This window comes from Neopelma chrysocephalum, unplaced genomic scaffold (genome assembly GCF_003984885.1).
Source record: "Neopelma chrysocephalum unplaced genomic scaffold, ASM398488v2 Primary Assembly neopelma1_72, whole genome shotgun sequence".
NCBI classification, from domain to species: Eukaryota; Metazoa; Chordata; class Aves; order Passeriformes; family Pipridae; genus Neopelma; species Neopelma chrysocephalum.
In genome coordinates, this window is record NW_020897732.1 from 10,386,488 (window position 1) to 10,401,851 (window position 15,364).

At 39.3% G+C, this 15,364-nt stretch overlaps 2 protein-coding genes across 2 annotated transcripts in view; one reads left to right on the top strand and one right to left on the bottom strand.

The window, feature by feature from the left end:
* Positions 1–367: 367 nt before the first annotated feature.
* LOC113969370 lies at positions 368–7,435 on the bottom strand. The gene is given in 4 exon segments (XM_027686998.1): positions 368–688; positions 690–1,198; positions 5,823–6,212; positions 7,346–7,435. Coding segments are annotated over 3 exon segments (828 nt in total). The 5' UTR covers positions 6,052–6,212; positions 7,346–7,435; the 3' UTR covers positions 368–598.
* A 6,892-nt stretch (positions 7,436–14,327) lies between these two features.
* XYLB (xylulokinase) overlaps positions 14,328–15,364 on the top strand; it is an 88,694-nt gene continuing 87,657 nt past the window's right edge. The window contains exon 1 of the mRNA XM_027686959.1: positions 14,328–14,604. The gene's annotated coding sequence lies outside the window, so the exon portion shown is untranslated. The remainder of the gene's footprint in view (positions 14,605–15,364) is intronic.

Consider the following 15,364-nt stretch of genomic DNA (forward strand, 5'->3'; position numbering starts at 1 on the left):
CTTTTTTGTTGTTGTTTCTAATAATTCTTTAAATACTGAACTACTATGAAGGAAAAAAAAAGTAACTATGATGTCTCATGACTACCCATTATGAAATGGGGAGACATTTCACTTATCCTGTTTCTCTGAAGCCTGTGTTTGAGAAAGAGACTTGTCTGAACACTTGGTGTGAGAAGTGGGTGATATGTAGCTCCTGTTTTTGTCATTGAAAAGCACCTGCAAGAGAGGGTCTTATTCCTCTAAAGATCTTGCAGGAGGGGAGACCTCATTAGTTTCCTAGTGAAATACTGGGTATAGATGGGAACCAACAAGATGTTATTGTAAAATTTATATGTAAGAAAAAAAATTTTATTTACTTAGTCCCATAGCAACAATCGAAGTCAGCAGAGGTTTTATTAATTAATTTTAAAAATACATCAGAAAGCATCTTGAATGTCTTGAAAGTGAATGACAAAATCATATGTTAAAAATTATAAAGATATTAAAGATTATATAGTAAGAATCTTCCTTGGCTAATAAAAGTAGTAGACCTGCAGCAGGTTGATCTATGTAACTAGAAAGACTACTTTGCTATTTTAAGTTTTAGTCAAGTTTTTGGCTAAGTTTTAGGTATTGACTGAGTGTCTTCACGGTGAGACATATAATCCAAGCTTCCTTGCTGCTTCAGAAATTCTGGGCCCTTTCTTATTAGGGAAAGGGTAAAAGTTCAGTTTGTTGCAGGCTGGCATGCATTTTGTAGAAGAAACATGCTGATGTGTCCAAACTGCTGAAGTGGCTGATTTCAGAGGAGGCTTTTGGCAGGAGCTTGAAATGTTGCAGCCGTTCTCCTCACTGAAACTGCTCAACAGGCTTGAACTTCCCAGTTGACTGAGTTCAGATAATTCACTTTCTCCTCCTAATTCCTTGGGTTGGGGTGTACCGCTTCCCTTTGAAATCAGTCTCTGGTTGTCAAAACTCCATGGTCTGTTCTTGCGGTGGGAAAGGTCCCAGGAGACTCCTCGTCCAGAGGTTTGCCCCAGGCGGTGAGTTCCCAGGTGGATGTGCCATAGCAAGTCGCCTTCTAAGTTGCCACCGTTGGTTGTCTCCATTGTGACCTTTCTGACAGGAACGTCTCCTGTACATGGCTTTGATCTTCTAACTTTTTTATTAATTAGGACGGCATTCACCATCGATTCTGGGAGAACAGATTCCTGTTCACCTACGAGAGAAATGCATTTGCGCACGTTACCATGGTGGGAAAAAACACCAAGGGTATGATTTCTGTGGCATAGACTCATGACTCATCATGAGTTTATCTGTGCTCTTTCTGTCTGTGACTGAGAGTAGTGCAGGTTCTTTTGAGGCCAGGTTAAAGAGTGCAACTATTTCATGCTTGGTTTTACAGTCCTGAGGACACAAAAGGTATCCTAGCTTTAGTCAAATGAAAATGGAAATTTATCAAGTCAATATTGATCTAACCAGTACTCTAAGACTCATTAACAGCACAGATTGAGAATTGACTTTCAGTAATTAATTGTTTGCAAGCAAAACTTCTTGAAGGTGAGTAGGGACTTGCTCGGTGTGTTGGTAGATGCTGTAATTTGAGAGGCAAAAGGTTTGTTTGATACTGTTTCAAGTTTGTATTCACAACTTAATAACATTGTGCCCATTTCTACATGAAATAAGTTGTGAATGTCTTCTTTTTCATAATGAGGAATCATTAACGTATAGGCTTGTATTTTAATATTTTACTGCAATTTTACTATTACAGTCAGTATAAAGGGTGTGAATAGCTTATAACACTAGTGTTGCCTGAATGATTGCTTAGAGAAATCTTTTTGGTCCATGAATGGTAGAGAGTAGCTGTAACAGTGGGAGAGAATCTGGTCTCTTTTTTATTCTTGTATCCCTGTAGCTTAATTTCTAAAGTGGTATGAAAGAAATGTATAAAATATTAGGGATAGAATTGCTAATACTACTTTAATTACATGTAGCAGTCATCAAATTACTGGACAGGACTGGTTTTTTGTGTCTTGAAAATGAATAGAAGCTGAACCATTGCACTGAAGATAATGAGTTGATGCTGCGACTACTAATGAAATATACCTCAGTTGGGATAAATATAGTTTAAAGTAGGAGCTGTGCAGAATGCTGGCCTTATTTACAGGGCTGAGTTATAGGTGCTGTGTCTGTTGCAGTATCAGTTATGAAGCATAGTAAAGGGAAAAAAAGTAGACATAGAAGAGTGCTAATTATATTCTGAAAGCGTGTCTCTGAACAGCTGTTTTAAAAGGATTGTAACCCTGAATTTGAAATGAAGCTAGTTTGAATAGGATGCTGCCTTTACAAAAACCCAACAGCACAACCTCTCCTTTACAGCTGCCTTTCGTGCCAACTTTACAAAGAGGTATTTGAAGATGTCAGACCCAGCTGATTTACTGATTTACAGTAAATGAACCTGTACAACAGTGCTTTGGCTAAGGAGGGGCTTTCACTACTGCCTTTGGTTGTTGCTGAAGCAGCAACCCCAGCATAACATCACGGAACTTCTTCTGCTCCGTGGGTTGACCATGTAGGATTGATCTGATAAGAGCTGCTTTGCAGCATGGCTGGGAGGGAGAACTGTGTGAGCCCACACCTTCTGCTCTCCTGCTGTGTTACTGGGAGAAAGGAGACTAAACCACTGGCAGAGCTTTGAGATGCAGGTGTGTTTGTGCATCTATCTGTACAATGAAGTGTGTTAGCAGACTTTTTTAGGGTGACACCACTCAGAGAGATAAGAACACACAGTTCTGCATCACGAGACACCGAGAATCAAAGTTATGACTGGACTTTATCCAAGAAATAACGCTGACACAAAGGTCCACTTGCAAAACAGAGCCCTGTGTGTTCTGCAGAACAGCACAGTAGAGCACCAAGCTATGAAAACCAGGAATTGTTCTCCATGCGTGAGAGAAAAAAGCAAGAGAGAAGGGAACTGAGAGACTGAGGTGAAGCACCTTTGCATGTTCTTGTGAATGTTAACTGTGCTCTTGGCTGAACTGGCATTGATAGGCAATATCATGTATTACCTAGAACCTTATGAACTGGTCATCAGAAGAATTATGATCTGGCTTGAGCTGATAAAAGAGTTCAAAGTAATGAGTCTAGTCAAATTTCAATAGTCTGCACTGGTTTGAATTCAAGTTTGATTTGATTCCTTGCTTGGCTACAAGTGCAGCACACAAAATTGAGCACTGACCTTGGATAGAAATGCAAGAGTCCTGAACCACTGTGTATTTAATTGACACACATTCAGCACTCTCCAAATTTCTTTAAAAGCTGCAATTAGACAGACCTTTCTGTCTTTTTTTTTTTTTTAATTAAATTGTGTATTATAGCCTTGTTGCAGAGTTGTTTACCCTCTGGACTTTTTCATATGCTCTCATCATCAAAAGATACTTTTAAGGTTCCGGAGTGGCAAAAGTTAATCTTATTTTGAATTAGCTTGGGAAATACTTGGAAGAGATTTCTGCAGTCAGTGCCCCAGTGTTTATTCTGTTGTGACTGCATGTGCTGAATGCTCCCATTTAATTCCTAAAGTAAATACTGTTTTTCAGCTTCTTAGCCAATAAATAATGAATACACTGCTGTATTATCTCCTAGCTGGTGACTTTCAAATCTTATCGTGCTCTTTGTTCTCAAATAATCAGGAATGGGCAGAAACGTGAACGTGGCTGTGTGTACTGGGGAGGAAACAGAACAAAGTCATTTTCAGGTGACCTCTTGGTTACTGACACATGCATCAAAAACCTGGGGAAGTTAGAGGGTCTTAAGTTCTGTTTAAAGGTCCACAATTTCTGGCAAACAGATAGTGACATACAAAGCTAAAAGTCCTCAAGGAAACTTGGAGTTACCATTCCAGCTGTCATGCAGTAAACCTGCAGTGCTCAGAATCCCTGTGGTATCATAAAAGGAAAGCTGGCCTGTGAGGCTGGAGAGGTGCAGGGTTTTATTATTTAAAACAAAGACCTTTGGAACGGATTTTTAAGACCACGAGTGACTGAAGGTGCTTTCCTTCCATGAGGGTTTTTGTGTCAGGCCTTTGAGGTTTGTGTGTATGTGTGGGGTTGTGGTGGTGCTGTTGTTGTCGTGCCTTTGCCAGCCTAGCCATAATCTTACCCTCTAGGCAGGGAAACAATTTATTGTCAGTACAATTTATTGTCAGTATACTTGGACTGCCTTTTGGTACTAGCTGGAATTTTAGGATAGTGTAGGGCATTAGGCTCTCCTCATATGGCAGTGTTCACCTCTGCTTGACATATTCTTGAAAACTGATGCATATAACAAGTTCCAAATGCTTCCAAACCATAGGAACTCAGCATAACCCCCCCCCAGACTTCAACTGCTTCTAACAGTGACATGAATTCTTTCCACACAGGGTGTTTAAAGATAGAAGTTCAGTGCTGTAGGTTATGTGGTTTTGTGAATGTTTTATGTGTATATCTGTATGAAAATACTTGTATGTGGATTTTCAGCACTATTAAATTTTAAACTTCCCAGAAACTGTGCAGTCCTACTTTTTTACATCTTTTAATCTTCAAATGGCCTTGCAAAAAATCTGCTCTGATTACATTTATTATATTTGAAGCTTCATTTGAATTAATCTGAATAAAGCTTCTGCTTCCTTTCTTTAACTAACTTATATTTTTGCTACAGCTGATTAGTTGGACTGTTTTATCTTCAAGTTAACTGCCTTTTCATATCTGATAAAATAAACTTGTATATATTTTTCTTCCTCACAGAGATTTTAATTCTTTTAACATGAGAATTTCAAAACATATGGATGAAAGAATATTTAAGATGTGAATTTGTTGTATAGTTCATAATTATGCGTTTTTTCAATTGTTTTGATCGCTAAGTCTGACACAGCCAAATTCTAGAACTGCTGAAAAATGTAGAAGAAAATGTAAAGAATGAAATAACCTAAGTTTTGTACTTGTTAAGATAAATACTAATGTGAGAGGTGAATGAAGCATGTTTTTCATATGGCAGTTAAATTCAGAACATAACTTCATTAATTGGCTTAGTATTCTCAATATCAATTTAACTTTGAAAACTAATGAAAATATATCAGTGTAGTATTGTAAGCAGTAGTTTAACTAAACGTTAAAACATTTGAAAGTTTCTTACATAAAATCTGTCTGACAGCAGGTAGATGAGTGATACATGTTGTTACTTGTTTTTCTATTTATGCACTTTCCAAGTACTATGCACTGAAAATACTTTTAAAACAGGACCTTTTGTTCAAAGTTTGTATTTTAGTTACCCACTGTAACCTTTAATATAACTTTTTTTTGACAAAAACCCAACTTGTGCTCGTTACTTGATATTTGCTGTTGCTTCCTGTAGTCTTTCTTTACACAGATAGAGAAGGGAAAAAGAGACAGATGACCCAGAATTGCAAGTTCTGATGGAAGCATTCAAGAGAGCAGAAATGTTGCAGAATACGTTGCACAAATACACTGAGTACGGACATGAAGTACGTGGCTTCTGTAAGAGCTACCATCTATGTTTAGAATTTTACTTTACTGACATAAAACCCGTAACACCTTACCTCAAATATGTTCATCTGTTTCAAATACAAGTTAGTGGTTCACTGACATGAAGATAATAGATACAAATTGACATAAACATAAAAAAACCTTGAGAGAAATGAATAAAACCCCAAAATGACAGAAAAAGAATTCACTTTTACCTCTCTTGAAGCTGAACATCAAAAGAACAAAGCCAAAAGTTATTAAATCTTTAAAGAAGTAGTCTTTACATTACATATGAATTTTTTCCTATCAGTATAAGCATACCTGTTTTATATACAATAATGTCTGGCTGCAGTTTTTGCTTCTGTTTTATATGGTCATACTGCTCCTCAAGTATGCCTACATCCATCTCGGTGAGCTGCCTGCCACGGTCTGAAACCTGTGGCTCTGAGGTATGAGTCACTGAAAAAATACCAGTCATGTATTTGTAAACCTTCACCATCTGTTCCAACAAGGAAGAGAAAGTCGTGCAGAAGCAGGACACTTCCTTCATTGTGTTGGCAAGAAAGCAAATCAAGTATGAAGCATCTGAAATCTTCCTGAGTGAACAAGTGACTTTCTTCCAAGCAGGGCGACTTGTGTCAGAAGTTGCCTGGTCTATGCTGAAGTCGTGGCTGTCAGTCAGCTTGTTTTTGTGCAGCGTGTCTGGAGCTCCTGCATACAGAGTTCATGATCAGGACTGGATAGATGGATTTAATGTTTACCTAAGGCTGTAAGCATGTGAACCTTTGCCAAGAAAAACAGTGAAATACAAAACCTCCTTGAACAGATCAAGTGCAGAAAGGGCTGGGTAACACTGGTTTATGTAGCAATGCTAATTCTTAAAGGGATGATACTGAGGATGCATCCCCAGGATAGTAGTTCCACCTGGGAAATATTTTCCCATGTTTCTTTCCATGTGTTTTGTGTCTTTTTCCCTCCACTGTCCATTCCTTAACTTTCACTCAGTTTCATTCTTGCTGACACTTCTTGGGGCAGTGGGGTGGGAGGAGACAATTTGTTATGCCTTAATACTTTTGTGCTTATTGCTTCCTTTTAAAGAATATGTTAAAAGTATTCAGGCCTCAGTGCAGAGTCAGAAGAGTATGTGCCAATGACACTTGGAATTGGGAGGCTGGAGACAGGAACACCTTACTCTGACTCATTCAGGATTTCTGCTGTTCTATAAGATGAAATGAATTACAGAAATAATAATTTCGTTACTGAGAGCTAAGCAAACCCTTCAAATACACAGTAAGCCACATTTTAAGACTTACTGTACATGTAACAGTATTATCTAAAAATGAGGCAAAAATTTAAAAAATACATGACTTTTGATTATATCAGATAAAGTATGAAACTATGCCTGGACTAGGTACTGCAAGTTTTTGTCCCTGAAATAGGTTCATCATGTGAAAAAATAATGCAGTTAAACTGTAGTTTTAACACAATTGTCATACGCTCAGTTTCATGCACTGACACACTTTTGATCAGAGTTCAAAGGGACTTTCTCAAAACTAATTTAAGTAAACAATCAGGGGTACATCCCACGAGCCACTTTGAATGCAAGATTGAGCTTTTGTAACTAAAATGTCGTACTCTAAAACCCGTTTGCCTTATATGTGCATTAAACAAGCAGGGAAATAAGTCTCAAAAGCCAAAGTGTTGATGGAAGTGACGGTATTGTCAGAACAGTTGGCTAATAAGGCAGGACACATTAATTTTTCCTAAAGAAAAGTAGGAATGCCACCTGGCACAGCTCTGACACACCAGGGACAGCAGCCTCCAAGGGAACCTTGGGCACTCACGCAGCTGATCCCTGAGCTCCTTCCCGGGAGGAAGGCGAGGTCCGCTGTCCCTGAGGGAAGGATCCGGGAACAACCGGGCGGGGGCTGTGGCATCACCGCAGCGGCGGGTTCCGATGGAATGCGGCGGGCGGGGGGGACACGGGAGCCAGGCGGGGCTTGTCATAATAGACAATGTGATGTGTGCTCAGAGGAAGCGAAATAACATTGTATTCCATGGTATTTTTTCTGGTTTGTTTTTTTGTTGTTGTTGTTTGTTTGGTTGTTGTTTTGGGGTTTTTTTGTGGATGGCTCTATGCAAGCATCTCCAGATGTAGTATCCTCCGTCAAGCACAACGAAATTCAGTGGAATTGTAGGAAAGATTAATGGTTTGGAGTTGCCTTGGGTGCAAAGAAAATGGTAATTTCTCTTAGAAATGGATAACGTTCCTATCACTTTGACAGTAGGCTTTTATTTATCCATTGGTTATTTATTTATACATTGGACTGTTTCCAAGATATCTTGTGAGGGGATGGTTTGTCTTTCTGGCTGAGAAGGGGTTTTGTCTAGAAGGACATAAACCACAGGTGTGAGACTGGCAATAACCACTCACCTATGAGAACCTGCATAGGTTTGTGGTGCAATTGTGGCACAAGAGAAGATCACAGAATCATAGGGTTTGGAAGGATCATCTAGTACCAGCCCCTCCTGCCATGGGCAGGGACACTTCCCATGAGACCGGGTTGCTCAAGGCCTTATCCAACCTGGCCTTGAACACTGCCAGGTTGGGGCATCCACAGCCTCCCTGGGCAACCTGTTCCAGTGCCTAACCACTCTCACAGTAAAGAATTTCTTCCTAGTATCCAGCCTAAACTTCCCCTCTTTCAATTTGTACCCATTACTCTTTGTCCTGTCACTGCAGTTCCTGGCAAAGAGTCCCTCTCTGGCTTCCCTGTTGGCCCCCTTCAGATACTGGAAGGTTGCTATGAGGTCTCCATGCAATGTTCTCTTCTCTGAGCAAGATGTTAAACCCTCTATAAAAAAACAGTTGTACTACTACAGTTACATCTGTGTAGTTGAAATGATTATGTCCCCTTTGTGCACACACTGTTGTAACAGCAGAAAGATGTGTAACACTGCTGGTAAGGATGCTGTGTTGTTAGATGGTATCAGGGAGCTGAGTGATTACTTCAGACTTTTGTTTTTTTAATGAAATATTGGGGATAGATGGGAACCAACAATATGTTATAAATTTTATAATATGTAAGTAGAAGATGGCATGCACTAAGACCCATTACAACAACAGAAATGAGCAGAGGTTTTATTAGTTGATTTTAAAAATTATAAAGATATTAAAGATTATATAGTAAGGATCTTCCTTGTGTAATAAGAGTAGTAGACCCACAGCAGGTTGATCTGTGTAACTAGAAAGACTACTTCGCTATTTTAAGTTTTAGTCAAGTTTTTGACTAAGTTTTAGGTATGACTGAATGTCTTCATGGTGAGATGTATAATCCAAACCTCCTTGCTGCTTCAGAAATTCTGGGCCCTTTCTTACTAGAGAAAAAGTAAAAGTTCAGTTTGCTGCAGTCTGGCATGCATTTTGTAGAAGAAATAAATATGCTGATGTGTCCAAACTGCTGAAGTGGCTGGTTTCAGAGGAGGCTTTTGGCAGGAGCTTGAAATGTTGCAGCCGTTCTCCTCACTGAAAGTATTCAACACACTTGAGCTTCCTAGCTGACTGAGTGCAGATAATTCACTTGTTCCTTCTTATTCCTTGGGTTGCATCATAAATGATTGATGGAATCAGGGGGTGACAAGACTCTGTGCATAGAGTTCTGGTGAGGCTCAGCAGGCTCTCATGTGTAAGTCTGCAGTAACCGACTTTTTAATAATTACTCTTTAATAATTACCCACCATGCTTGTGTCGTGCAAATCGTACCTCAACTGCAGTCTTTTCCTACCTCAACCAGGGAAAGAACAGTAAACAAAATACTCTGTCAGGCACTGTAGATACTTTTCAAGTTGCCTTCTCTCTACCGTAGAAAAAGCATGTTTGAGTTTTGCTGATGTATCTTGGCTTTAGTAGATCTACTTTGATACTCTGCCTTCAGTTGAGACAAACATCTGGTGCTCTGTAGCAAGCAGTACCTCAGGAATTGCCTTGTTTGTCCAGTGTTCTGAGTTGCTGTCACATGGAGTCTGCCTTTGGACCTTCAGGCAGCCGATTTATACATCGGGACAGGAGATTTAATTAACTTCATTACAGTTTGAGCTGGCATTCAATACAAACATTATTAATGGTCTTAAAAGTTACCCAACCTTTTTAAAATTCCAGTCACACTTTTTGACTCGCTGACCTCCTGTGAAAGTGACTTGTGCAACCTGACTATGTGTGGCAGAAGGAATTACCAGCATAGCGCCCTTGACCCTGAAATATAGGCTCTGTCTTCAAATACGTGCACTTCACTTCTCATTGGAAGAGCATTTAATGTATAATGAGTTTGTATTTGATCAGAAATTATTGTTAATTATTTGTATTGTACAATTCCCTCGGGATCATGGAAAAGCCATCACCCGTAGTTATGCAAATGGTTTATACAAGGCAGTTGCATGGGTAGGCAACAAAACCAGAAGCAGGGTAAAGGAACCAAATGCCCAGTGAAATGTAGGGAATGAGTCCAGGTGGTACAGCAGATCTGGAACTGGGGACAGGAGTAGTTTTTATTTTGCTGAGCCAATCCTGTATACATGGTGGTTTGTTTCCTTTTCACCGAAAGCTTGTGAGCAAAGCATCTTCACAGAATCGTTAGGGTTGGCAAATACTTTTAAAATCATTAAGTCCAACTGTCAATCCAGCACTACCATGTTCACCATTAAATCACATCTTCAAGTGCCATATCCACACATTTTTTTAACACTTCCAGGGATCGCTTCCCTGTGAAGTCTGTTCCAATGCCTTACAACCATTTCAGTGAAAGTTTTTTTCCTAATATTTAATCTAAATGTACCCTGGTGCAACTCAAGGCCATTTCCTCTCATGATGTCACTGGGAGAAGAGACCGACCCCCACCTTACTGTGACCTCTTTTCAGGGAGTTGTAGGGAGCAATAAGGTCCCTTCTGAACCTCCTTTTCTCCAGGCTAAACACCCCCAGCTGCTGCAGCTGCTCCTCATTAGACTTGTGCTCCAGACCCTTCCTCAGCCCTGTTGTCCTTCTCTGGACACACTCCAGCACCTCAATGTCTTTCTTGTAGTGAGGGACCCAAAACTGAACACAGGACTTGAGGTGCAGTTGGCTCAGTCTCTAAAGGTGTGTATATGGGTTTGTCAGCATGTGTGTTTGTGTGTGTACACTTTTTATCAAGGTATGAGTGCGTGTGTATATGTATACACACACACACACATATACTTGTGTGTGTTTTGTGAATAATTTGCAACCATGATGTAATTAACGAAATGAATTTCAGGTCTAATGTACGTGATATCACAAAGAGCACGAGGTTAATCGTGGTTTTGATGTGTAGTGAGCTGATGTAGCTAAGCCTTGTTATACCACTGACATAAACTTGAAAATACATTGTCCATGGGTTATATTCTTATACCATAGTGGGACAACTTCCTTTGTGCCCCTAGCCCGTTTAGGTATTGCTAATAAATAAAAATAAATTTGTACTGTCATACCTGCACACCAAATTATGATTTCTCTTTAAATCAATCTTTAAACTGAGTTATTTGGATCTACAGACCCCTGCACACTTTTACAGTACACAGCAGGTGGCACTATTGGAGTGGCGTGAATGTGTATTTGCCTGAGCCTGAAATGTTAGAGGCTTCCATTTGGGTTGTAGATTCCTGAGGAATATAAGCAGAAAAGCCATGTCCCGGCACTGGCACACGTATCTCCTAACAGCACTACAGGTTCTGGAAATTTATTGCCATGATTGGGTTTGTGTCAAAACTTGTCTTTCCTTAATTGAACAAACTCCTGATCAAAACATCGTCTGAATGGTTTTTGTTTGATTATCCACTGGAGTCTGAAGTGCCCTATTTCCCTTAAGTCTGTTCTTCCATCACAATGGAACCAATTCTTCATTTCCTTGAGGCAAAATAAATTTGAGAATATTTCATAGTCCAAAAGCAGTGGCTTTTAGAACTCGAAGTAGATGTTTACTGCCCTTGACCTTGGCTGCAAAATCTCATTTTAAAAGATGCAACTAATTTTATCTTATACTAATTAATTTGTGAGTAGTAAATTAGTTTTTTATTAAAAATTGTTTGGAGGACCTTATAGGAATAATTGTTGATTTAAAGATAATTAAAAATGCTCATAATGGTTAACTGACTGAATGCATTTCCTGTAACACTGGGTTTTACTGCACACCTGAGACCAAAGGTATATTATTCATGATATTCATGTGCTGAATTTAGACATGTCCAATGCTGTTCATGGAGGTTAGAAAGATACAATAAAAATATCTGTAGATTTTAACTGGCACTGAGAAGAAAAATAAAAGTTACTGTGATGATCCCCTTTCTCTAGCTTTCTGTTCATGCTTTTTAAATTTTTATTTAAATGCAGTCTTGCAGTGTTAGAAAGTGACTATTTTATTCTTAGAAAATGTAACAAGAAAAAGAAAGGTAGAAACAAGATGGTTACTATTATTTGGGCTCCAGACAGTATTAGTAGAATCAACAGTAATTGTTTACTTTTTAATGAAATTTTTGATAAGAGCACGTGTATTTCTATTGTTTGAAAGCACAGCCTTAAAGCATGCCCCAGCTAATGGAGTGCTGTGAGTAGAGCACAGGACTTTCTGATGGTGCAAGATGATTTTCTGGTGCTCTCTGCGTGTCCACACTAATGGGATGAAGAAGTCTATGACAGAAGTTTTCAGGATGATCTCAAGGTGTTTCCTCTCATCTGATCTTTCATGTGCTTTCAGACATAAAGAGTTCAAGTGTGTCAAAAGGAAGGAGGGTGGCCCAGCTCTCCTTCAAGTCCCTCTGAAGGTTTTTTGAGAGTGGGTCATATGTAGTCCACCTTCACGTTTCTTTGATAAGGATTCTATTTTCCCTTTTTATTCCTCGTGTCTTTATGTAAATATGATTAGGTAGTGTGTGTGTATGTAGGTATATATCAAATATCTCTGATCCTACACTCTGCCTGGGTGTCTCTAAAGGCTTAAATCAAGCACACCAAAAAATCAGCCTCCAAAATTTAGCATCAGGAGCTGTTCATTTTGCAGTTCTTCTGTTCTTGCCCACCAAGAACTTCTGAGATTCTCTATTGGAAGTGACAATGTGCAGAGGCAAGTCTAAGAAGAAACTGAAGGTATTTATCAGTTAGAGATTTTAAACAAATGAACTCTAACATCTTCCCTTACAGTTTCCCTGGCTTCTTTACAGATTTCTTAAATTAGTGTGACAAACAAGATGGTTAGATTTACTGCATTTTGATGTCATAAAACTGTCCACGAGGAGAGGGTGAGAGGGAACTGAATGGCCTTCAGTAAATCTCTTCAGAGGATTTTGGAAATGCATGAAGGTTCCTGGACCCAACAGATGCCCTAAATTCCAGTTACTGATAAATGAACTTCATATTTCTGGTACTGCTACCTGCACATCTTTCCTACACCAACTATCTCCAGCTGTTTCCTATCCATAGAGTTATGGAGGCTACAGCTCTGGGAGGTGACAGCAGCCTGTGGTTATTTGTTCTCCCAGTAGATGTGATAAGTATATAGGAACTCTGTGACAATTTCAAGCAGGGTCTAAAACAAACTGGATAAGCTATATAACTTCTCTGCCTTGATTTTTCCATCTGAAAATGACAGGATTTTGATTCTTTCTTGATTCCAAAAAGATTTTTGATCCTTGCAGAATGCTGCTGAAAAGTGCAAGGTTTTTCACTTATTAGTTTCCACTTCAGGCATTGTATGAGTAGGAATGAGTTTATCTTTGATTGCTTTTAATCAATAAATGTACTTATCTGTAAGCAGAGTTTGATAAGAATCAAGTATAGCGTGAAAGAACTGGTTAATCTGTTGTTAATGAAAAGTTTTATCTGGATGACAACATCTTGCTCCTGAGATATTTGCTTTTGAGCATTGGGACACAAACCTCTTCAGTATTCATCTTCAAGAAAATCTGCTGGGTGCATAAGGTAACTTTAATAAGGCTTGCAAATGGCTGTAGTTAAGATAGTCCTCCAAAGAGGATGGTTATGTACTAGTACTATTGTGAGACTGAATATGGACTTGAAATCTGTGCAGAGAAGGAAAGTCTCCTAAAAATAATTTGTTATTCAGAAACATCCTTCACTTCACTTCCATGCAGAAATCTCATGAGGAATTTGTACTGCACTTCATAATCACTGGTAGCTTAATTGAGTCAAGGAAATTACATCTGTAAAACTAAAGTATGTAAAACCAGATACAATTCCACAGTGCCTGATTCAGTACCCACTGAAGTCAACACATGTTCTACTGAATTCAATAGAAGTGAAATTGGAGGATTTTATGTACATGATTAAATAAAAGCTGCAAATTGACCAGTACCTATGAAACTGATGGTATAATTGAGATTGTGTAGTTGAGCCTTCATTTAAATTCTTTTCTTGTACCGATTGTTCCATATGCTGGTAAATGCTTTTATATGGAATCCTGCACCAATTCTTCACTCTCTGTAAAGGGCCGTAATTTGCTAATGCAGTACCACACCTGGGACTTTGAATATGCACAAGTCAAAAAATCAAATCAACCAACAAGTTTGTGGAATAATCACTGTACTTAAATAATTTACATTTTCAGTCTCCGAGTAACAACTGTGCTCTGGGTTCCTCTTGTGGAACTCGTGCACAGGGATTTTGCTGGATCTTTGTACGCGCTTTCATTGAATCACAAAATGGGTGAGGTTGGAAGGGACCCCAGTGGGTCATCTGGTCCAACCTCCCTGCTCTAGCAGGGTTGTCCTAGAGCACATTGCACAGAATTGTGTCCAGATGGTTCTGAAATATCTCCAGTGAGGGAGGCTCCACAACCACTCACTCAGGGCAATCTGTTCCAGTGCTCGGTCACCTGCACAGTAAAGTTCTTCCTCATGTTCAGGAGTTCCCAGCACAGTCAGTGAAATTACCGTGGATAACATCACCTCGATCCACTGCTTTGAAACATCAAGTACTTATTCTTGCTGAGGGAATAAAAAGACTCTCCACAGCGTTTGGAGCTATGGACAATCATGATGGTTACCCCAAGATCATGTGCAAAAATAACTTCAGCAGGTAAGTGCATATTTAGGAAAGGAAAACATTTTTGGTGTTATAATGCCATCTCAATAAAAAGATCAGAAATGTCATCTTTTAATTTATGGTACTGTGGTATTTTTTATTCTCTTGGTTAAACATTGCTGGAGATTTTGTGATAAGAGCACTTGCAATGCTAAGTAGAAAGGGAATGACCTTTAGAGCATTGCCATTGTTCAGGTATCGTTCCAGCTGGCAGGTCTAGTGCTCAGGCTAGGATTTTTTTCTGTTTTTAAGGTGATGTGTTAATGTGTTATTGTTGTTCCTTGGAGCTTAACATTGTAAACATATCCCACCTCATTAGCAGCAGTGCACATGACGCTAAGGCTACTTGGCAGAAAGGTTGGCATGTATCTGCCCCAGCTTACTATATTTGATGTTTCTGAGGCTAATTAAAGAGCTACAAGATTTCTTATTAGGAAAAAGGATAATTGTGCCAGCAGACCTAACGATGCTTGGTCTAACATGGGTTGCTGTGGCTTGTTGCACATGCATAACTGATGTCTGTATGTGCAACAACACTTACTTGTCCCATTGCCTCTGCTGTGCTAACCTATGCTGCTGCACAAATGGAAAGTACCCGTTTGGGGCTTAGAAGTACTTGGCTGCCCTGCTACTTAAAATAGATAGTTAGGTGCCCAAAATGTACTGCTGGAAGCAGAAAGACTGGTAGCTTTGTAGTTGCCCACGAATTTCTGTTACTTCCTGTGTAGGTGTGAGTACTTCTACTTCCCTATCC